The sequence below is a fragment of the Notechis scutatus genome, chromosome 1, assembly GCF_049901735.1.
Source record: "Notechis scutatus isolate UNSWTSFEM ecotype Mainland chromosome 1, rNotScu1.2, whole genome shotgun sequence".
Taxonomy (NCBI): Eukaryota; Metazoa; Chordata; class Lepidosauria; order Squamata; family Elapidae; genus Notechis; species Notechis scutatus.
In genome coordinates, this window is record NC_142009.1 from 190,438,500 (window position 1) to 190,462,367 (window position 23,868).

The window sequence follows — 23,868 nt, forward strand, 5'->3', positions numbered from 1 at the left end:
TGCCTACAGAATCTTAAGATAGCCTTCCATTCACCTGAGATTTTAAAATTAAACTTCTGGAGGGGCGGTAACAACTAGAAAGTCATATACATGTTGACATGTTTAATATTTGATTTAGAACTCCAAAATTACATGAAAAGGAAAGCCAATTTTTCAACAATATACATATTTAAAAGTATGTATTAACTATCTGGATTCAATTAACCTAAGGCTCCTTGCTCAAGGCCAATACTGAATAATCACAGAATTGAATTTGAAGCTGAATGGTATATGGTATAACATCTAATTTGCTAATAGCTGGGCCACAATTAAGCTTTTTTTAAAAAAATAAAATAAATATTTTCTGTAGAATTGAAGAACTGTGTCCTTCCAGAAATTGAAAATAATGTATGTGCCTGTGAAATGTTTTTCATTCCAAAACTGTGTTACAATTGTGTATTTACTCCTGTTCAGTTTTAATAATATGCTCACCGAATGATTAAAACCCTCAGAATTTATTGCCATTATGGAAGCTCCTTCAATACAACTTGTTTTACAAAAAAAAAGGTCAAAAATTTCATCTTCCTGTTTTTTGAGCCATGTCCAACATTATAAGGTTTCCTTTTGCTTTCTTCACAATACTTTTGACAGTGGGCTTATAAAGCAAAGTAGCAGAGGCTAGGTTTAGGTAAAAAGGGCAGTAGCTCAACAGAAAGATCTGCAAACGGGCAGATTTTAAAATGAGGCTGAATTTACAAGTCGTGTTCTGGAGTTTTTAATAAAACAGCTCTAGTTTGAAGATCTTTATACTGCTAAAATGTACAACTTGGAAAAAGTAAATACTTTTATCCCCTCACAATGTATTACCAAAATTCTAATTCTTGCAAAATACAAGAAAAAAAGTTTTCATATACTACAAGCATGAATTACTTGCTCATTTCTAAGAGAAGCAAATTTGTGGGGCGGAAAGTAAGCAAGAAAGCCTACTGAAGTCAGATTACACTTTTTTAAAAAAAATCCTCAATTTTGGCAGCGGACACCTGCATACCCTACCTTGATATTTCCTTTTTATTATTCTTTTTTTTTAAATATAAGCAGTTCCTTCCCCTTTCTCTACCCTACACCAAACCCATTGTAAAAATCTGGACCCTTAAGTCACCTTCCGTATATTTACAAGAACTCTGACAACAAAATACAAACTAGCATGAAAGTAATGATAGTTTGCATATATTGTTGTTGAATAAATATATCAACCCCAATCCAACCAATTAGTTGAAGTTATGATGATTCAGACACAGCCGTATCCGTGACCGAGGGTGCTGGCTTTTCACTGAAGGAAGTTATCCCATCTCCTCTGTCTTCACGAGACAATGCCTTGACAGCGGGAGCATTAGAAGCATCAGTAGTAACCATGGGGGGAGGAGGAACAGCCATATCCAGAATGAGTGCAGAGGTTTGTTCCACATTTACAGTCGTGCCAGGATTTGCAGGGAAGCTTGTTGTGATGGGAACAGAAGACAACAGATCTGTAGGCAGAGTGGGCATCTCATTGACCAATGGGAACTTGGCAAGGAATTCCGGCGACAGAGGTGCAATTCCAGACAGGTTGACTGGAGGCAAGGAAGGAAGTGGTGGCAATCCTAAGAACATCAGAAGACAAAACAAGCTTGCAGTCTACTTGTGTAAGCTATTAGTCTACAGAGCATTGTTATTTGTAAATTTTACAATTCTATACTGCATCTGCATATTGCAAGGAAGATGGTGGGGATATATACAATGAACCAAAGGGAAGACGCTTTCCATAAGGGTCCCTACAGATGTGTATCCTGAGCAAGATCTTTCTACTACAGAGATTAATTTTCTGGAGGTTCTCAAATTTTGCAGTTCCATTTCCTCCTAAAATAATAAATGGATGTCTGATAGCTAGTATACTTATTATTTCTTTAGGGTTAAGATTGGGCAAGAAATAAACTTGTAATCATTTAATCCATCTATGATATGAAATATTGAGAGGACCTTCCAAGTTAATTTTAAAAAATCATTTCATTGGAAGAAATAGTAAAACAACTTTCTGCCATCAATTTGCTTTGTGTGAGCAAGAAGCAAAAATGTTATTACTTTTATATTAAAAGTTCCTCATGACTCTTAAAGGATCATGGCCCACCACCTAAGGACTCTTTGTTGTCTATAGAGATAGCCAGGTCTCATATTAATTGGAACACAGCAAAGCTTTAAGACTGCTGTTAACTTCTTATGGCACAGGTATTTCATATAAGAATCGCCCCCCCTCAGAAAAATCACATTCGTTTTTGCAGCTTATAGAGTCCAAATGAATAAACAACCATTAGCCAAAAACATGCAGACAAACTAAAGGGCATATGATTCTGTTTTACGGTCCTCTGAATTCTGTCCCATCCAATATCTATTCATGAAGATTTCAGGAAAATGACTTGAATATAAAAAATCAATTTATATGCCAGGGTTCACAGAGCTTTTTGCATTTTTATGCAGAAAATGTAGTAGTGTACTTTGCATTTACATAGGAAGTCTTTTATTTCACAGTAATATTGTACCACTGATAATAATGCATCAAAAAGATTTAACATTACTTTCTATTCTCAAGTGTGCCAATAAAATATGACATGATGGTTGTTGTTAGTTGATGTCAAATCTAGTTTTAATTTTCAGCATACAAGAGCATCCTGATTAGCAGGTGAGGTGGCACTCCAAACAGAACAAGAATAGAAACTAAATTTAACTTAAAATAATTTAAATTTAAATATAATTAACATTAAATTAAAATATGAAACAGTTAATCTCCATCTATTTATTTCCCTTTTCCATATCAATTATACAGTGGCAGCAATTTTTGGAAGAAGCTAGGGACACAAATTATATAATAATGCACAGTAGTGTTGGGACTGCAAGAAAAATAAGAAAAAAGCATCCCCCTTTCTCAGGATTTCGGGGTTTTTTCTTCACCTGAATGGGGTCTAAATGTTACGATACTGAATTAAACTGTGCTACAGGCAAACACATGAAAGCCTTACTTCATTTATTATAAGCTTAAGATAATTTAGTGATTACATAAAGTCATGTGCAATTGGGCTGAACTAAAATCATGAGATTGAGTCATCAGAAGTCAGTTCAGAAATTTATCAAAACTTACCAGGTTGCCCAATGTCTACTAATCCAGGACCAGGGATTAAATGCGGAGCAGGTAAATTCAAGTTAGGGATGTTCCCCAGGTTGGGAAGTCCAGCAGGTAAAGCCATCAGTCCTAATAAAAACAAAATGCTAAATTTCAGAGGTTCATATTACTTGCAGAAGCAGAAAAAAGAAAAGTGACATTTATTGGGGGAACACTTTGAGTCAAAAACAATCACAATATGTTGAAGAGAGAACATTAGACACATGGATATCCAGGAGATATCCTTGGTCATGTGTATCACTTCAAGGAATGGGCATAGATGAAAATAACCAGCATGTACTTCCTTCCGTCACATAATGTATTAAGAAGCAGTCTTAATGACAAAAGAGACACCTATAGACAGTGAGTGCCATTTTTCTATAATACTTTGTATTATATATCTTTAAGCAATCTTTTCAGAGAACGGTTCTTCTATGATTTTCAAAAATGCATATAAATCCTGCACCAAATGTTACCGATAGGCAAGGAGCAAAGGTCTTGCTACTCATAAACTGTGAAGTATTTCCAATAGTCTTATAGGTTTGCTACACCAGTGCAGTTCTTTCCCTTTCAGTTCCCAGTTCCCATTTCTATTTGCTTTTGTCATGTTAGGGCAAAAGGCCATCTCTGTCTTTTTGGAATATTTGAAATAGTCCTCACATAAGGCTTTCCAGTTATACAGAATTTTCCTTTAAATTGTAAATTCTAACCTGCACTAATTTGCTGAGACTATACATTTAATTTCAAAGGCAGACACTATAGTATGTATTAAGATTGTGCAAAGATGCTCAGTCAAAAACTGTTAAAATATCCTCATCTAGTTTGGACCGCTTTGGAGGTAATCCAGTCAGGCAAGGTCTTTAGCGCTAACCTTGAGGTAAATAGTCATTATACTTAATTTTTAATTGTTTTTGTCTTGTATGAACTCATTTTTAAACAAATGAACTTCACAAAGAGTTTGGGTTGAAAAAGACAGCTTGCTATTGAAAAGTTCATTTCATGTCAGATTCTCTTTTAGGGCTCATATAAATAAGATATCAAGTGAATTGTGTACTAAACAGACTATGGAATGTTTTATTTAAAAAAATTCTTAAAATAAGACTATCTTGGTTCTGGTATATTCATATCATGTCTGGGTATGCGCAAATGTGTGTGTATATTTGCCTTTAAGTAAGTGTTGACTCCTGACAACTGCATGGATTATTCCCTGCAGTTTTCATGGCAAGATTTTTTGCAAGTGGTTTGTCACTGCCTAAGGCTGAGAGAGACTAACTAGTTCAAAGTCACTCAACTGGCTTTGTACCTAAGGTGGGACTAGAACTCAGTCTCCCGGTTTCTAGCCTGGTGCCTTTAATGAACTGGTCTCTATATTCATATAAGACGGAATGAAAATATATATTTTTTACATTTTAATTTATAATTATCTATAAAAAGATGGTTTTCAATTTATTGAAATTGTATATTTAGCCACATACATATTAACTGAAATAAAATTAACATAACTGATTTGGCTTCTACTTCTCAGGATATTCTTACATCATCTCTTCGATATAAACAAATGAAGATTTACTACTAAAACTATGTTCTTGGAACTGTGTCTGAAGATTAACCAATGATACAACACAATTCAAATATTTTTAAAAGGTGCAGTAGTTAATGAAGAAAAAAAATTCAGACTGTTTTCTACAGTGAATATATACCCCTGTTAAAAATGTCAGGTTTTTGAAATGTAAACAAATCAGATCAAGATAAATCACTTCAGAATATTAAAGGTGGAAAAAGTTCTGAAGTGATTTATCTTGGTCTGACTTTTTTACACCTCAAAAAATTGGCATTTTAATAGGGAGGTTGTAGACTTTTTATATCCACTGTATTTGAAAAACATCCTTTTCACTATTACACATAATAATGTTCATCCATATTTATATCTCATACCTGGTAACGGAGCTGCTGAATTAATTGGAGGAAGAGACTGATTTGCTTGGGGAGGCAATAATGGTACTGTAGGAACACCTAATGAAAAATCAAGCCATGTTATTTTTCAAATGCTATTTTGAACATATCCAGCAAAATTTCTAGACTTAGCCCAACCTATCTACCTTAAAAGTAGCTTCTGTAGTTTTCCAGGAAAAATCTTTATTATTTTTTTAAGATAGAGATATCAGAGATTAGGATCCTTTTGTGCCAGAGCATGTCTCTCAATGTTGAAAATAAATTAAAAAACAAGCCCACCCTCAGAATCAAATTACTACAGGTTCACAAGACTAGCAGTAAACAAAAACCAACAAAAACCAGAATAAAGATGGCAGAATTCTATTTACAGAAACTGAGATTTTAATATCTGCCCTCTTCCTCAAGAACCAGACCCTTCTCCACCCAGCCCTCCAGTAATGTGCCATTTTGTAGCTACACAGCACATTAGTGTACCTGACATGTAAATTAAATAGACTGTCACTTACCCCTGATATAATTACATTTAGAAAACAGAACACTGGTATTAGGATTACACAAAAGACAAACCTGTACTGAGCACGTTAGGGACAGCAGGAGTTGTGTTAATGGAAAGACCAGCCAAGCCTTGTTCTACTCCTGTAGTTCCAGGTGGCAATGAAGAAGGGGGATTAACTGAAGACAGTTGCACCTGGTTAAAAAGAACACTTATTTTATCAGAGATCTGCTGCTTTGTATAGGATGTTACAAGAAATAAATGATTAGAAAAGAACACACGTTTAGGAATAATGTTACAAAACAGGAATATTATTCCACCAGAAGTGGTTGGGAGAGTCACACTATAGGCTGCAAAAGAAAAGGATGACAACTTACTTCTGTGAAGCCATCTTTGAGTGGACTAATAGGTGTACTGGACAACTGCCCAGGAAGAGAAATTTTCTTTCCCTCTTCAAAAGGGCGAGTAGGTATTCGATGCAGGTATCCGTAGCCAATGCCACATCCTAGGCTTTAAATACAAAGAAAGAGAAACAGAACCACACTAGCAAATTATTCCTCATATATTCTGTCTGTTCAAAATGCAAATGGGAGTTCATGGGTAAGCAATATATCTTGAAATACTTAACATAAATTAAGCCTATGAAAAATATTTACATTGTCATTGCATCTTCCCAGTTTGGTACATATCTGACTGGATGGAAACTACCCAGAAGCAGTACCAAAATGATCAGTTTAATCACATTTCATATCTCTTTGAACAAAATCAACTTACCTTCCCTCTCCACCCCATGCAGTATTTGGAGTAATAATGACTTCTCGGCAATTATCAGTATCAGTATTGTATACATAAAGTTTTAATGGCTTGCTTTCATGTGTTTCAATGAGAGAGAATAAATCTTCAGACTAAGGAAAAAACATATTTAGTTGGCACTTCAATTAATTTTAATCAACTGTATTTTATTTATTTTATTTTAATGTTCTGAAATTCAGAATGAGCTGAAATGCTCATTTTAGCAGATGAGAACATTCATTAGTTTATTGCTATTGATAAGTAAAAATAAAAAATGCATGCATGCACAAATTCCAAAATAAACTTTCCCTGCTGTTTTCACTTGTTCTTTCTGCTCATCTTTAAATTAATAATAAATATTAATTTCTAAGTTATGTATGTCTGCTCAAAAATAAAGCTCAACAATGCTTATCACAAAGCCAACTGCAAATAATTATGAGCAACCTGAGTTCAGTTTAAAACAGCCAGAATCTTGATTTTTTAAAATAAATAACGTATTTACCTCATTCATGACAGTATCTGCCCCAATGATGTAGTCACTATGAGGTCTAAGACCTGCAATTGCAGCAGGAGAATTTGGTTCAACTTCCTAATTACAAGACATAAATTTTTTTCAAAAAGTAAATGCCTTAACCAGACCAAGAAAAGTACAAAAGATAGATTAAAAAATTAAAAACTCTCAAATCAAGTTCAACTACTGAAGACTACATGGTCACATGCACACTGTAAGAAGAGATTGGACAGCCATTTGTCTGAAATGGTATAGGTATCTTGTTGAGCAGGGGGTTGGACTAGAACAGTGGTTGCCAACCAGTGGGCCGGGGACCATTGGTGGTCTGCAAGAAAATTTTGGTGGTCTGCAGAGAAATGTCACCCCCAATGTACACCCCAAAGCAATTAATCCAGGCTGTGCGAGAACACATGGTTTGTGTTGCTTGTGTTGCTCTTCTCACTACCTCATGTGAACAACATGAGGTAGTGAGAAGAAAAAGGCAGAGAGAGGAACTTGCCCCATTCGCCCCACGCGCCTCGCCTGGCCACTGGTCTGCTTCTCTCCACTTCTTTCTTCTTCTGCTTTTGGCTGCACGCAAGGAAAGTAGCAAAAGTCTTTCTTTCTCTCCCCCAAACTCCGCCAGAATAAGTCTTTGGGACCCTGCAAAGCATCCTGCTCCAAGAGGCTGTGTTGGTGTGACAAGTCTCACAAAGACTCATTTCTGGCGGAGTTTAGGGGAGAGAAAGAAAGACTTCTGCTGCTTCTGCTGCATTCCTTGCATGAAGCCGAAAGTCTCTCTCTCTCTCTCTCCCCTTGAGAATGGAGCTGGAGACGGTATCCTGTGATCCCAAATAAAGAATGATCGATCGGTAGGAAAATGGGGTGGGGAATTTTCCTGCAGACTTTTTTGGGGATTTTCCCAAGGTCTCTGGTCTGCAGGATTTAAAATTATGAATTTGGTGGTCCCTGAGGTCCAAACGGTTTGCGACCCCTGGACTAGAAGACCTCCAAAGGTCCTTTCCAACTCTGTTATTCTGGTATTGTTAGTTTATATTTGGAGGGAGGGGAGAAAAAGAGAGAAAATGAAAGCCTAGGAATTAATATATGACTTTGGCCATATAACCACTAAAGTATTTTTCAGTTTCCTTAACAAATGAAATGTGTACTTCAGGAAAAAAATGCACTGTCTTCAAGATAGAGAAGTAGTTGAAAATGTGTATATAGAGGTATGTACAAAAATATTTGCACATTGATTGCAGTTCTGGAGAGAAAGGGGCAAATCCCATTTTATGAAATGCATTGCTGTCTTGGTGAATGTTATCTCTTCCTAGTTTTTAAAAAAATACCCACCAGAAACATATAGAAAAGCTTTATTTCTAGATATGCAACAGACTTTATGATAGCCATCTCACTTTTTTTATGGATACAGATTTTAATTTAATGAAAAAAGTGCAGTAAGGGAGAGATATGCAACTGATTTTTTTTTCTGTGCCACTTTGGGTGAATTCTTATTGGAAGCACATAGACAAAAGGAAGTTAAAGCCAGAAGATTCTCCACACAAAATGAATTTGTTCTCTTTAAAAAAAAAAAAAAAAAAGAGCTTCTACTTACCAGCACGTGCCACACATTCTCATTGGCGCCATCAAAGCTGCAAAACCGAATGCTCACGCCCAGCAAGCCCTGCCCTCCCCACATGTTGCTGGGGGTTACGGATGTCTCTCGGATCTCCAGGGTTTTGCTGCTATAGACCAGCATCTTAACAGGCTTTTCCACATTGGCTTTCAACAGGTCCTTCAGCGTGTCATTGTCTTTATTCTAAGGAAGGTATAAAGATAAGAAATTCGCTAATCTCATTTGCAGCTATGCTCACACTATGGCAATATATCAACATTTCAAAGTACTTGATAGAAAAACATTTTGGATAGGACATTTTGTGCATTCCTAGCATTAAACTTAAGCCTTTCCTATTGTACCCAACTTTCAACTTTCAAAATGGACAGAAGCATCGTTAGAATAGTTGTTTGAAGAAGATGATTAAAATTATAAGAGCAGAAGCATTAATCATCCTCTTCTAACAACTATTTGTTCCTCAGAACAAACCATATGCAATGTATTAACTTTCCCTCAGCATCTGCATATAGACTGGACAACACTAATCAACAATAAATTAACGATACTCCAACTAACCTCCCGATCCCCAGACCCAGGAAATCGGACAGTTTTTAAAAACTTTCTGAAAAACCAGTGTTTTTTTGGCCAATCACACTTAATATGTACCTCAACCATGCATATACATTTCACAGCTGAAGTGGAGAAGCCAGGGATTTCATACATGGCACAGAAAATCCTCAACTTACAAAAGTTCATTTAGTGACTGTTCAAAGTTACTATGGCACTGAAAAAAGTGACTGATGACCGTTTTTCAGAGTTACAGCCTTTGTAGCAGCCCCATAATCATGCAATCAAAATTCAGGTGCTTGACAACTGTTTCATATTTACGATGTCCCAAGGTCATGTGATCACCGTTGGCAATTTTTTGACAAGCAAAGGCAATAGGGAAGCCAGATTCACTTAACAACCTGGTTACTAATTAACCACAGAAATTCACTTAGTAACTGTGGCAAATGGGGCAAAACTCACACAACCTATCTCTCACTTAGCAACCAAAATTTGGGGCTCAATTGTGATCATAATTTGAGGACTACCTGTGTTTCAAAAGGCATGGCAAACCCAGGTACCATAATCTTGTCCTCTCAGGATCTGATCTGGGTCGGCCACCAGGAGCAGGGGGTTTAGCCTTCCGAGCTTCCAGACTCGTCCTGGAGCCCATCCTCACAGGACTTCTTTTGCTTCTTGGAAAAAAAGTTTCCTGAGGATGGGTTCCAGCACCAGTCCGAAAGCTTGGAAGACTAAATCTCTCGTCCCAATAACTGACTCAGATTGGATACTGCAACATTATCCTGGGACACATATATTTATTTGCCTTCATTCATCATATAACCAATTCATATAACAGGTGCCAAGGTAGGAATTAAACCAAACTTAAAGAAAACAGCCTATTTCTTCTTTCATCAACAACCCATCAGCAGGAATTTTGTATCACAGGAATCTATGCCTGGAACAATGTGTTTCCTTTTACCAGCTAAACTTCCCAGAGGAAACAGATTTGCTTGTACAACCAAGTCTCAAATTATTTTTCCTAAGTCAGGAGCTCTTTTCAACTGGGAAAAGTTTATTACCTTCCCTCCCCACATAACTACATAACATTGTATTCTAAAGTTATAAATCTGGATTTGTGTTTTCAGGTACCCGTAAGTTTTACTTTGGGGATTTACTTACCAGCCTGGAACCATTAATAGAAACAATAAAATCAAAGAATGGCTCCAATCCAGCTCTATGTCCTGGTGAATTTTCTTGCACCTAGAACATAAACATTACATGGAAAATAATAATAATCAATAATCAGTAGCAACCGCAGCGCTATCATTCCCAAACCTTAATAAAAACCATAAATGCTGTCATTAATTAAAGCCAAAGTTGAAACAAACTTTTAGGGAGTCGAACCAATTTAAAAAGACAAATATATGTCAACTCTTGGAAATAACAGATAACAAGTCCTGTTAACTGTGGATGTGTCTTAGGAAATCCAGTTGTCACATAGGCAATTGCAATTTAAGGGCTGCAGTCTTTGAAATGAGGTTTCAATAACTTTCCAAAGTTTCTGATTGTGTGAGCCTTTTCTCAAAATATACAAGCCAATCTCTGCACAAAAAGGTCTATTACTATGAATTCACCTACAAATTTGTTTTGAACACAGCTACATTACACATGGTAAGAAGTATTACAGTTATTATTTTTAAAAAAATAAGAACAAGATTATAGCTATGAAATAAACAGCTATTAATAGCACAGAAAGCTAGAGTTCCTAATAAAATGGTAAAATATAATAAAAAGTAAGATAAATGGCAAATATGTATATCATATTTTAAATATCACAGTTAAAAGTAGTAATAGCTCAAAAGGAAATTCCATTAACAGGTTGGCTAAACAGCTTAGAGCCGAACAGAAATGAACAGAACAAAAACAAATTTACAGACACTAGACCTGCAATTTTTGGATTTGAGGCAAAAATGTGAATACAGATGAAAAGGGAGTATCTTTCTGTGACTCATTAAATTGGTTCCATCTTGTATCAAGATTGTATAGCTGCCTTGCATAGCTGCACCGTAACTCAAGGAAACAACACCTTTGGTTTAAGGAATTGCAGGTAGTTGCTATGTATCTTTGCTTTCCCACACTCCTCTCTGGTTCACAGTACACAGTTATCTATTTCCTGTGATTATCTAGAGATCAGGTTATTTTCAATAAGTACAGTACTTGAGGAAGATAGCTTAAACAAGAAATCTGCAAGGTATCAAAATTATAACAAGACAAAATTATAACAAAATTATAACAATAGTTTTTAAAAAAACTATTGAGAAAAACAAATGACTGCTTTCTTTCTTTTCAGTTAAACACAAAAGCCTGAGACCTTTCTGAGATCCTGAAGTCTAATAACTAAAGATGTTTTTAATGTCATTAATTAATAATATGTATATACAGCTATCTACAAATCTCTTTGGGGATATCATTTAGTTCTTTTACGGTTATTTTGCTGGAACTATATTTCATCACAATCATAAAGCTATGGAACCCCAAATTTCTGTAGCTAAGCAAGACAGCTATTAACTGAGTAGTGCCCCTTTTTACGATCCTTTATCTGTATACATTACAGGTAGTCCTTGATTTACAAACATTCATTTAGTGACCGTTCAAAGTTACAACGGCACTGAAAAAAGTTTTTCACACTTACAACTGTGTGATGCAGCATCCCCATGGTCACATGATTAAAATTAGGACATTTGATAACTGGCACATAGGGGAAGCCCATTTAACTTAACAATTGTGTTACTAACTCAACAACTTCAATGATTTGCTTAAGAACTGTGCCAAGAAAGATCACAAAATGGGGCAAAACTCACTTAACAGATGTCTTGCTTAGCACCAGAAATTTTGGGCTCAATTGTCGAAGATTATCATATACCTCTCTTCTGCAAGCTGCATTGGTGCCAGTCTGCTTCTGGGTCCAATTCCAGGTGTTGGCTTTGATATTTAAAGCCCTTCATGGCATAAGCCTGGTTTAGCTGAGGAACTGGCTTTCCCAGATTACATCTGCCTGCCCAATCAGGCCTGACAGAGAAGCCGTACTGCAAGTCCCATTTGTCAGGGAACTTCGTCAGGTGGATAAAGTCCCAGGAGGTGGGCCTTCTTTGCCACATCACTTACTTCCACTCCCTGGAAGATTATCCATCCCTCTCAACATTGTCCAAGTCCTTCAAGACCTGGCTATGTTATTAGGTCTGGGGAATCCCAGAGGACTGAGGACATTTTGTGATGGCTTCCATATTCTTGTTATCAGCTTCTCCTGTTTTATATGTCTTTTTTTATATTAAGTGTAGTTGTTTTTATACATTTGTTTTTTTAATTAAGTTCTGTATGTACACTTCCCAGAGTCACTTTCAGGGAATTGGATGACTATTCAAAAATGACAGATAAATGGATAGATAGGATCTGCAATGTGTGTGTGTGTGTGTGTGTGTGTGTTCTGTTTTACATATATATGCTACCTAACTGTTAAGCCTTACTTTACAATAACATGTGTTAATCATCTATTTTAAGGTTTGGTAAAAGTGGTATTCAGACAATTCCCTACATCCCCTATCTGTAACTGCTCCAATTTGCAGATATATTTGGAAACAAAGGGAAGCTTCATGTTCTGTTTTTTACCTGACCACAAATTGGTCTGATCACCAACGGTCTTGTGGAAAGAATCCCTCAGGGAGGGAGGGAACCATTAAACAAGACTGTTCAGCTGCATTCTGCCACTATGCAGCCCATGAAGACCTATTAAACTTTGAGAAGGACCATGTATTTTTAAATTTGTTTTAAAATATTGTATTTTATTTATTATTGCCTATATACTCTTCGTGAGTTATTTTAAGATTTTTGTTATGCAAGTAGTCCTCAACTTACAACAGTTCATTTAGTGACCATTCCAAGTTACAATGGAACTTATGATCTTTTTCACGCTTAAATTGTTGCAGCATTCCCATGGTCATATAATCATAATTCAGATCCTTGGCAACTGATTCATATTTATGATGGTTGCAGTGTCCTGAGACCCTCTGACAAGCAAAGTCAATGGAGAAGCTTAACAACGGTGTTTCCAACTTAACAATTGAAGTGATTCACTTAAGAACTGTGGCAAGAAAGGTCGTAAAATGGGGCAAAACCCACTTAACAACAGAAATTTTGGGGGTCAGTTGTGGTCATAAGTTGAGGACTACGTGTACTGAACAGCAGGACTATCAACCTACTCCAGGCAAAGTTTTGGAAGAAGAGTTAACCTTCTCATCTGCTGTCTTATAGATCACATCCCACACATATTAAATCAAAATTTGATTTAATATCCAATTTCTAGTTTTATTTAAACCACAAATATGTGATCTGATGATCTGCAATTATAAGAATACATGAGAGGAAAAAAAATCTAGACTCTTGTCTTCATCTGATAAATTCTAGTTGGCAGAGTAGCGGTACAAAAACTGACCTGGATTTATAAGATGTGAGTAAGTTTTACATATATAATTTGATAGATGACAGTAACAACTAACACAGATTAATTCAAATAGCTTACATGGATTTGTAAGTCATTTTTCTTATTTTAGAATTTTTAAAATTCCATAAGTACCTAAAATTTAAACTACTGTGGATATCACCTTCAACCCAAAAAGCTTAAGAAGAGTTTTTGATGAGAAAGACTGCAAAAGTGGCAACCAGTTTATCAACTACAAAATGCTGAAGGCAGAATTTTTTTGATAGTTCAGCAGAGAGATAATGTAATAAAACATTTCAGCATACAGTCTGCATTAAAGGCTATGCTTCAGTTCCCTCCATTAAAATTGATCGAGCTTCTTTCCTTTTTAATTGGCTACAAGATTCCACTGAACTATTCAGAAACAACTTTCTTTTTCAGAGAAAAAGCTCTAAGATCCAACTGTTACAAGAAAACAAATCACTTACACTGACGAGGCTCACAGCACAAAGCTTTTTGACTGTTTTAGGGTACTGTAGTACCATTCATTCTACCAGAGTTATAACCAAACAGGCCATAAAAAAGAAAAAAAGGACCCCCCCCCACAATCATCTAGAATCTTATTGCTAAAATTCAATCTCAAAAAGGTTATTTAACATGCAAATAATTTTAGGTAACAATACTTTCCTGCTGTAAGTAATATGGAAAGTTCATAAGTGTATAATTTATTATTACTATATGAACCATGACAATCTCAGTTTGCTTTCCAAATATATTTGCAGAAATGTGTATAATTAGTCTATTCTGTAGTTAAATGTCATAAATATATTCTTTGTTTATTTTTACCTTACCCAGTAGAAACACTGCCATATCTAAATTCATGCTTTAGATCAGTGGTTGCCAACCAGTGAGCTGGGGACCACTGGGGTTTGCTAGAAAATTTTGGTGGTCTGCAGAGAAATGTCACCCCCAAAGCACCTATCAAGGCAATTAATCCAGGCTGTGCGGGAACACACACAAGCAATGCGTCGCTTGCATTGTGAACAATACGAGGGGGGAACATGAGGGGAGGGGGGGAAAGAGCGGAGGGGGGGAACTTGCCTCACTTACCCCATGTGCCTGGTCTGGCCACCAGGCTGCTTCTTTCTTTTGCTTTTGGCTGTATGTCATGACAAGTCTCACAATGACTCATTTCTGGCGGAGTTTGGGGGAGAGAAAGACTTCTGCTGCTTTCCTTGCATGAAGCCAAAAGTCTCTCTCTGTCTCTTGTCCTGAGAACGGAGCTGGAGACAGTATTGTGCGATCCCAAATAAAGAATGACTGATCAGTAGGAAAACAGGGTGGGGAATTTTCCTGCAGACTTTTTGGGGGATTTTCCCAGGAGCTCTGGTCCGCGGGATTTAAAATTATGAGTTTGGTGGTCCCTGAAGTCCAAAAGGTTGGCGACCCCTGCCTTAGATAACCTCTAGTTATCTATGAGAAGTTTCATCACTTTGTTCAGAAGCAAACAAGGACGATGGAATGTGCTACCAAGGATCTTGACAAGGACAGCAAATACTTACATTTTAAAAAAAACCCTTGTAAATCTCTGATTTAGTTCTCCATTAACATAATTGCTATTAGATGTACTAAAGAGTTCAAACTTCCCTGAGGTTATGTGTCTCTTTGGGGTCTTAAAACACACAGAATTTATTCTAAATCACTGCCTGAGGCAAAAAGTGTCTTTAAAAAAAACACTAACATGCAAGTTATATTGCAAAAGTTAAAACAGACAAAAATGTTAAGAAAAATTAGTTTAACATGTACACAGGCAAAGAACTAATAGATTCTGTATAAAAGATTGTAAATTGTTTAACCAATCTCACATTTTTATTTTGGTCATAGATTAATTAGCAGATCTTTCCAAAATATATGTGAGAATGAACTACATTTTATTTCATTTAGCTGATGTATCTTCTGCATGATTTCCCCTTTTATATTCTTAATCTAACATTTACTTAATTTACATCTCCCCTCTAACAGATAATTATATATACAGCCAATAATACTATTTTAAAAGGGACTCGGTGGCTCAGTATGGCTAAGACGCTGAGCTTGTCAATCAGAAAGGTTGGCAGTTCGAATCCCTAGCACTGCGTAGCAGAGTGAGTTCCCGTTACTTGTCCCAGCTTCTGCCAACCTAGCAGTTCAAAAGCATGTAAAAATGCAAGTAGAAAAATAGGGATCACCTTTGGTGGGAAGGTAACAGCGTTCCGCGCGCCTTTAGTGTTTAGCCATGTCGACCACATGACCACAGAGACGTCTTCGGACAGCGCTGACTCTTCGGCTTTGTAACGAAAATGAGCATTGCCCACTAGAGCCAGAAACAACTAGCACGTATGTGCGAGGGGAACCTTTACCTTTACCTAATACTATTTTAAGTATAAACCTGATATAATGCTGTTTCCTCTTGCATATTGCAATATATTCTTGTATCCAACGTATTTATTCATGTATATTTTCCTCAATAAATCTGCATAGGTGAAACACTAGACAGATAATCCAGACATTTGAAGCATCTGCTTTTTGAGGTTTTCCGTCACAGTCTTAAGATCTGCATATCTATATCTCCAATAAGAAATGCATGAGTCTGACTTTCCTCTTTTTATGGGTCCTTCCTAACTCCAAGTTCCACTGATCTAAAGTCACTACTAGATCCAGGGTCAGATTTAGGATAAGTGATGTCAAAAGTTTCATATTCCACTAGTTATTAACTTCATTCTACTATCCCAGTTTGTTTCATTGACCTGTAACTAAGTATTTTTCCTGATTTTTTAAAAAATATTTAATTTGTTAATATTCTGATACAAATTAAACTATGCAGATGGTGCTTCCTCTGTCACATGCCTTCTTAAGTGGCAACAGGAATGTCATAAGCCATGTTCAGGCATTTGCTTGAAAGCAGAGTACTTAAGCTGGATACTTTGATGAGGCTCCATGCAGTATTTTCTTTTTGCTTTTCCCTATCTCCTTGGACCGATTCAAGAGATCCAAAGGGAAGCTGTACTGTATATGAGTTTACCTGAACTAGATGGCTTCTATCCAAGGCATTCAAAATACTATTTATTTGGCCCCAGGTTGTATGAAACTTTTAAAACTGCCTTCAAACAAGCACTAATACAGTTTCCCTTTCAAGAGCTAAACGGATTGGGAAAGAAAGATTATGCTGGATGGAAGATGTGGCCAATTCTATCTGGTTCTGACCCTCATGTGAAGAACTGTGATGTTTGTCAAATTTGAAACACAGCAGAATCTCCTAGCTTTCTTGCTAAATAAATGCAGCTAGTAAGGAGTACCTCTACTTAATGTTACGACTAGAATGCAAACAAACAAACCAGAAATAAGGACTGAATTCTATGTCTCCAATTCATAGTAGCAATTTGCTATGCTGCCCTTAGGCGTGTCAATAAGTTACTGAACTAAGTTAGAGAAAATTGGGATAACTGCGAATGTAGCAAACAGATGGCAACTCACACCCCATTTAGCCACTTAGCAGTATAACAATCTAACCAAGAAGGAACCTACAAATATGCTCATTAGAAAATCCCATTGTGATTTCAAACAATAGCGTTTACTATATCATATGACTTTACTACCTGGTAGAAAAGTATTTTTTAATTGTGAATGTCTTACAGCATTTCATACTGGGGAAACCCAGTAAAAGTATCTTCCATTACTATCAATTTCTGTGAAAAATGAATGACCAAGGAAAAAAATATCAGAGAAAGGAGGAAGAAGATAAGTCAGATTGCCATAAATCCAATGCCTTTATATATGAGAGACCTTAATACATAATCTAATGTTTTTTATTCAGTAAGAACTGCCTCATAGCTGCCTAAGGAGTCTATGTAAATAGTTAACTTTCTAATCAATGGGTATACAACATACACTGCACTCTTCATCGCTCCCAAGTGTTAAACTACCTGATCATCAGAAAAGTGCCCACTCTAAATAAACAGGTACTTTCAAAATTATGACATTGTTGAACAAAGTTGACAAATTACAGACTTTGAGAAACATGAAATTTCAAACCAGCCTATAAAAAATAAACTCACTCTTGAAGATTTTTGAAGATATTGAAATTTATTATTAAATTTATATGCTCCCTTATCTCACCTAAAAAGTACCTTTTTTGCCACCTAAGTAAATATTTTACATATTAAATATAATACATTCTGTTGTTTTATTGTATTTTACTGTTTAGCATTTTTCCATTACTTTCTAAAAACTTATTGTTTTGAGTGTATCAGAAAAAACGTGATGTATAAATGGCCTAAAAGAAATACAATTAATACAGTTTCTATGACACAGAGGCATTGCTTTTCATTTGTGTCACCTTTTATTTCTTCAACGGTTAAAATACAAAGAGTATAAGTTATTTTCTATCTTGGAGCCATCTGGTGTAGTGGTTAAGGCACCAGGCTGGCAACTGGGAGACTGAGTTCTAGTCCCACCTTAGGCACAAAGCCAGATGGGTGACTTTGCATCACTGACTTTCTCTTAGGCTTTAGGAAGAAGGCTTTTGAAAAACCTTGCCAAGAAAACTGCAGGTTTTCAGTCTCTGAGAATCAGACATGACTGAGTGGGAGAAAAAAAGAGCTGTATATCAATGTAGACTAAAATGTTAAGGAAGCACTACTACACAAATCCAATCTCTAATTATGTTTATGGAGAAGAAGCTGACACAAATTTCCTCTAGGGCTACTGTTAGTTTGGAATTGATCGAACTTGTAATTGACAACCTGATTAGACTTTCTGGTATTTATCAGTTCTTAAACAAAGTATTTCATATCTCTTGCCTAGAAATTGTTAAAGTAACAAATTACTGAACATTTTTGCCTCTTGATGCTTATTTAAATGGAAAAAAGTTATTTGAACCAACTAAAACTGTAATAACTCTGGAATCAGATGATGGAATGAAGAAATCTCACTAATGTGTAAGTTTTGACATCCTGACAAGCTGCCATGTATTTTTGTGGAATTCACTTAAAGAAAATACAACAAAATTGCTCAAACTGCATCATACACTTGCTTTTTAAAAAATAAGGGATATTACTCAAAACAAGAACACTTCCACCAACATATAACAGGACTAACATGAATCCCAAAAAGTTGCCAGAAATTATATATGTTTTAGGATATGTGAAATTAAGACAATGGAGATCAATTCTCCACTTGCATCTGCTAACATGCTTCAATAGTGTAATGGCTTAACACACATCAGTTAACTGAACTGCCAACATGGCTTATTTCACAATTCTACTGGATTAAGTTTATTGGCTGATTATGCGTTGGAAGTTCATCTTCTGTTTTTAAATTAAACAATCAATCATTTCTCCAAAAGCAGGAAAGACAGACTACATTTATAGCGCAGAAGTGACAAGACCCTTGATTTTTCCACAGAAGAGATTCAGATACTGCACATCACATCTTTTATATGCACTCATAATATATGTGGTTCTATGCATAGTTTCGTACTTATTTTTTTGGTCAGATTTTATGTAGCGTACATTGGAGGTGGTGACCCTTTGAGAGCTGTACGCAACCACATTTCATTTTAATGTGTGTCGATCAAGCCTGCATCCAAAGTGACAATAAAGTTATTCTAAGTCTTGACTATTGGCAGGTTGAGAAGTAGTAATGCCACTGCCCCACAGGGTGGCTTGTTCCGGCAATACCAAATCAATACCGTGCTGGAAACCAAGGTCAGGGAGACAGACCATCATGAGATAAACTGGTGAAAATAAGATCTGTGCACCAAGCTTACTGGATTCAAGCAAGATTTGCTTGCCGAAACACATTCCCCGAAGTCGCTCAAGCCCACAGTTATTGGGAACGGGAACGCGATTTTCCTCGGCCGTCCCATATAAAGAACCAAAAATAAAAACCCGGGCACTTCCTTCTGCGTTTCTCTTACCTCCTTTAAGAGAGGCACTAAGTAGCAAAAGTAATTTGGGGAAGGTTTAGGTGGCGGGGGAGGAAGAGCAGCTATATCCATCCCCACGATTAATATTTGTGGATGAATTGATCCTCAAAGTCATAAACCCCCCGCCTCTCTTTCCACGTCCGGCAGGTCTTGGAAGTCACCCGTGGGACGTAGCCGTCGGGCTGCTCCAAGGCAGCTCCGATCCCGGCATTCCCGCATTCCTGCACTCTTCGTCTGCCCAGATGCCCTTCTTCCTTCCCCCCCGAACCCCATCTCCGTGCACCGCCTTCCCACGTGCGCTCGCCCCCTTCCCCGGAGTCACCCTGCTCTTACTCTCAAGACGTGATAGCCTTCGGTTCCTCCGCCGGGTATCTCCACGCTCTGCGACGAGCCCATGGCTCAGGCCCAGCGGCGGACGACCAGGGCGCCGAGGGGTGGCAGCGGCTTCTTCGGCGCGCAAACGGACGCGCGACGAAACCGCCCCTCCCGCGCCAGCCAGCCAGCCGACGTTGCCCCGCCGCACCAAAGACGTGGCACTCCGTCGGGCCGGGGCGGGGAGAGGACGCTCGTTGCGCACGACGCTGGGATACGCCAGGCCTCCCTGGCGGCAGTTCCTCGACAGCGCCCCCTGCTGGACCCAGGGCGCGTGAGCGAAAGGGCGAGCCGGGCGAAAGCGCTGCGGCGCATGCGTACCGGGAGGACGCTCAGGAAAGTCTCACACACACAAAAAAAAACCAACCCTCCCCCTTTTGCTCGCGGTGCCTTCTGGGTTTTATAGAGAAAAGGCGGAAGGAGAATCATCAGAGACGTGGGTCCTGCCTCGTAAGTACTTCGACGGAGGCCCGCGAGGCACTAAATTGGTGATAACCGTCACTAATGCGGTATCGCTTCGAGGTGCCTGGTGCTGCTCTCTGGCGGTGAAGAAGGGGAAGGACTTGTTGGGTCATTGGCCTCTACCCGCGGCGCACGTTTTTGTGAGTCGCGTTCAAAGCCACACCCCGAAGGCGACCTTTTGCAGGGCTTGCAACCTAAACAGGGTTGGGGGGCCGTTAGGAAATGCCAGGCTGTAGGCTAGATTGAGATTGGAGGCAGGGGGGGGCGGGACTTTCAGGAAAGAAAGCAATCTCCGTACAGTGGCTAAGAAAACTACAGGTAGTCGTCGACTTGCAACAGTTAATTTAGTGACTGTTCAAAGTTACATTGTCACTGAAAAAGAGTGACCTATGACTTATTTTTCACACGTTGCAGTATCCCCATGGTCACATGATCAATATTCATGGCAGTTGACTCATATTTTCATACAAAAAGATCTTGACTATGTATCAGAATGGTCAAACAAATGGCAACTTCAAATCTCAACAAATAAATGCTCTGTCTTACATATTGGCAAAAAAAAATCAGAAAATAAAATACAAGCTGAATAGTCAAGACCTTGTTGATGATCCAACCTCTGTAAAGGACTTTGGAATACTCATCTCTAATGATCTAAGTGCTAGAGCCCACTGCAACTACATAGCCAAAAAGGCATTAAGAGTTGTTAACCTAATCCTACGTAGCTTTTTCTCTGGTAATATCACACTACTAACCAGAGCATACAAAACATTTGCTAGACCAATACTCGAATACAGTTCATCAGTCTGGAACCCACATTACGTATCTGATATTAGCACAATTGAGAAAGTCCAGAAATATTTCACAAGAAGAGTTCTCCACTCCTCTACTCGTTGTAGAATACCTTATGCCACCAGACTTGAAATTCTAGAACTAGAAAACCTTGAATTACGCCGTCTTCGGTCTGATTTAAGCATGGTATATAAAATCATACATTGCAATGTCCTACCTGTCAATGAATACTTCAGCTTCAACCATAACAACACAAGAGCACACAATAGATACAAACTCAAAGTTAACCGCACCAAACTTGATTGCAGGAAATACGACTTCAGCAATAGAGTGGTCAATGTCTGGAATACTCTACCCGACTCTGTAGTTTCTTCCCCAAACCCCAAAAACTTTAACCTTAGACTGTCTACTATTGACCTCACCCCTTTCCTAAGAGGTCTGTAGGGGGCGTGCATAAGCGCACCAATGTGCCTACCGTCCCTGTCCTATTGTTTCTCTTATTATTCTTTTATTTTTCTTATATGTACCCATTTCATGTATTCACAACTATGTATACACTTATACTTATTATCTTGTAAACAATTGGCAAATCAAATAAATAAATAAATAAATAAATAAAATATTTATGATATGTGATCACCATTTGCGATCTTCTGACAAAACAGTCAATGGGAAAGCCACCTTCACTTAACCGTGTTATTAACTGTAATGATATACTTACCAATGGTGGCAAGAAAGGTCATAAAACATGGCAAAAAACTCACTTAGCAAATGTCTCAACAACATAAATTTTGGGCTCAGCTGTGATCATAACTCGACTACCTGTATATGGCGTAGAAAGTTATCACCCATCCCAGTGGAAACCACAATGTTTTATTGGGAAAGCTGCTTGGACTTTTACACTTCAAGCTGCAAGTTTTTTGCAGGTGTGTTCCAATACGTTTTGAGGACTCTGCCAATATGTTGAGCAAACTACCATCTATGGCAGAGGGTGTCTTGAGAAACCTGAACAATTCAGTGTATTGACATGAACCTTAAGATGTGCCTGTCTGGGGAACCATGTCTTGTTTAGAATCCCATCTGGCTTTTAAGATCTGCAAAGACTTCTTGAAGATGCTCCACTGTGGAATTTCCTGCTTAATAAAACAGCAAGCAGGCCAAGTACACCCCAGGGTTTGTCAATGCTCTCCTTCAGTGGTGGGATTCAAATTATTTTACTACCGATTCTGTGGGCATGGCTTGGTGGGAGTGGTGTGGCTTGGTGGGCATGGCAGGTGAAGGATACTGTAAAACAGTGATGACTAACCTTTTCAAGGTCACGTGCCGAAAGTGGGTGTGGGTGTGCATGCACACAGGACTGCACCCATAATGCAACACAAGTGCAACCCCCGCCCCACTGCACATGCATGCGTGATGCCCTGTGCATGCTGCACATCTCTGAGCATGTGTGCGTGACCCCCCCACGCGATGCACTTCTGAGCCCCTGTGTGCGACCCCCTTTGTGTTCTGCATGCCTCTGCTCATGCGCATGCATCTCACGTACGCGCTCCATCTCCATCTCCTGCTCATGCACGGCAGATACCCGACAATCAGCTGGCTGTCGGGAGGCGCACGCACATGTGCAGTGCATCTCTTCTGGCCGATGGCTCACATACTGGCAGAAATGGCTCTGTGTGCCATAGGTTTGCCATCATGGCTGTAAAATCTCCATTCCCACCCCACTCCGGGGGAAGGTTACTGTAAAATCTCTATTCCGTCCCCACCCCACTAACCTGCTTTCCAGCTCCGTTCTCCTGTGCAGGGCAACAAAAGAAGACGCAGGTGATCAGCTGGGACTCGGGAGGCAGAGAAACGATGGGGGCGGAGCCAGTCAGAGGTGGTATTTGCCAGTTCTCCAAACTACTCAAAATGTCCGCTACCGGTTCTCCAGAACTGGTCAGAACCTATTGAATACCACCTCTGCTCTCCTTGTCTTCTATTAAGAGATAAGTGAAGGACTGGCAAAGGCTTCCTAATTCCCCACAAGCCTAGAAAGTCCCTCTGTGCCTGTTTTTGAGGGGTCCTTGGTGCTCTCTGAACTTGGCTGAGCAAGCCACTAGAACAGAGGTAGGGAACCATAGCCCCTTTATGACTGGTGGACCTCAACTGGCTCAGAAAATCTGGGAGTTGAAGTCCACCAGTCATAAAAGGGCCATCGCTCTCACCCGTCACTAGAATATAAACTGAGAGCAATTTATATTCTAACCAGAGGTGGTATTCAGCAGGTTCTGACCAGTTGTAGAGAACTGGTAGTGGAAATTTTGAGTAGTTCAGAGAACTGGCAAATCCCACCTCTGACTGGAGATTTCACAGTATCCTTCCCCTGCCATGCCCACCAAGCCACGCCCACAGAACCAATAGTAAAACTTTTTGAATCCCACCACTGATTCTAACACATTAGTGGCACTGATGATATTACCTAGTATGGGTAATGAAATGTCTGCAAGAAAATGAGCTCAGTAAGCACCAAAGTGCCCCTTATTTTAACCTTCACCTACAAATATTCTCCTGTATAGGTACCTCTTTTTCTTTGGGAGCCTCCTGATCCAGCTCCATCTCAAGAGACTTTAGACTCCTCTTCAACCAACAGCTCCTCAGCTGTGTAACACTGCCACCTTGTCCATTTTAGGATCATCAGCCACCAGCATTGCTCTTACTAAAACCAAGAACAAATCAAAACAGTGAACACTGTTTAGTTCCATCTGT

The 23,868-nt window shown here is 38.4% G+C and overlaps 1 protein-coding gene across 1 annotated transcript; it reads right to left on the reverse strand.

The window, feature by feature from the left end:
- Positions 1–91: 91 nt before the first annotated feature.
- Positions 92–19,973, reverse strand: GORASP2 (golgi reassembly stacking protein 2). The gene is made up of 10 exons (XM_026677723.2): positions 19,834–19,973; positions 10,241–10,321; positions 8,513–8,716; positions 6,910–6,996; positions 6,390–6,520; positions 5,993–6,125; positions 5,690–5,810; positions 5,105–5,182; positions 3,149–3,259; positions 92–1,619 (listed from the first exon to the last, which is right to left on the reverse strand). Exons 1-10 carry the CDS (start codon positions 19,894–19,896, stop codon positions 1,258–1,260), a joined length of 1,371 nt encoding a protein of 456 aa, XP_026533508.1. The 5' UTR covers positions 19,897–19,973; the 3' UTR covers positions 92–1,257.
- Between the last annotated feature and the right edge of the window lie 3,895 nt (positions 19,974–23,868).

Coding starts and splice junctions, on each gene's coding strand:
- GORASP2 (XM_026677723.2), bottom strand. CDS start 19,896: ATGGGCTCGTCGCAGAGCGTGGAGATACCCGGCGGAGGAACCGAAGGC. Junction 5,183..5,689: donor CCCTAACGTGCTCAGTACAG/GTTTGTCTTTTG, acceptor ATTTTTCATTAG/GTGTTCCTACAGTACCATTA. Junction 1,620..3,148: donor AGTAGACATTGGGCAACCTG/GTAAGTTTTGAT, acceptor TGATGTTCTTAG/GATTGCCACCACTTCCTTCC.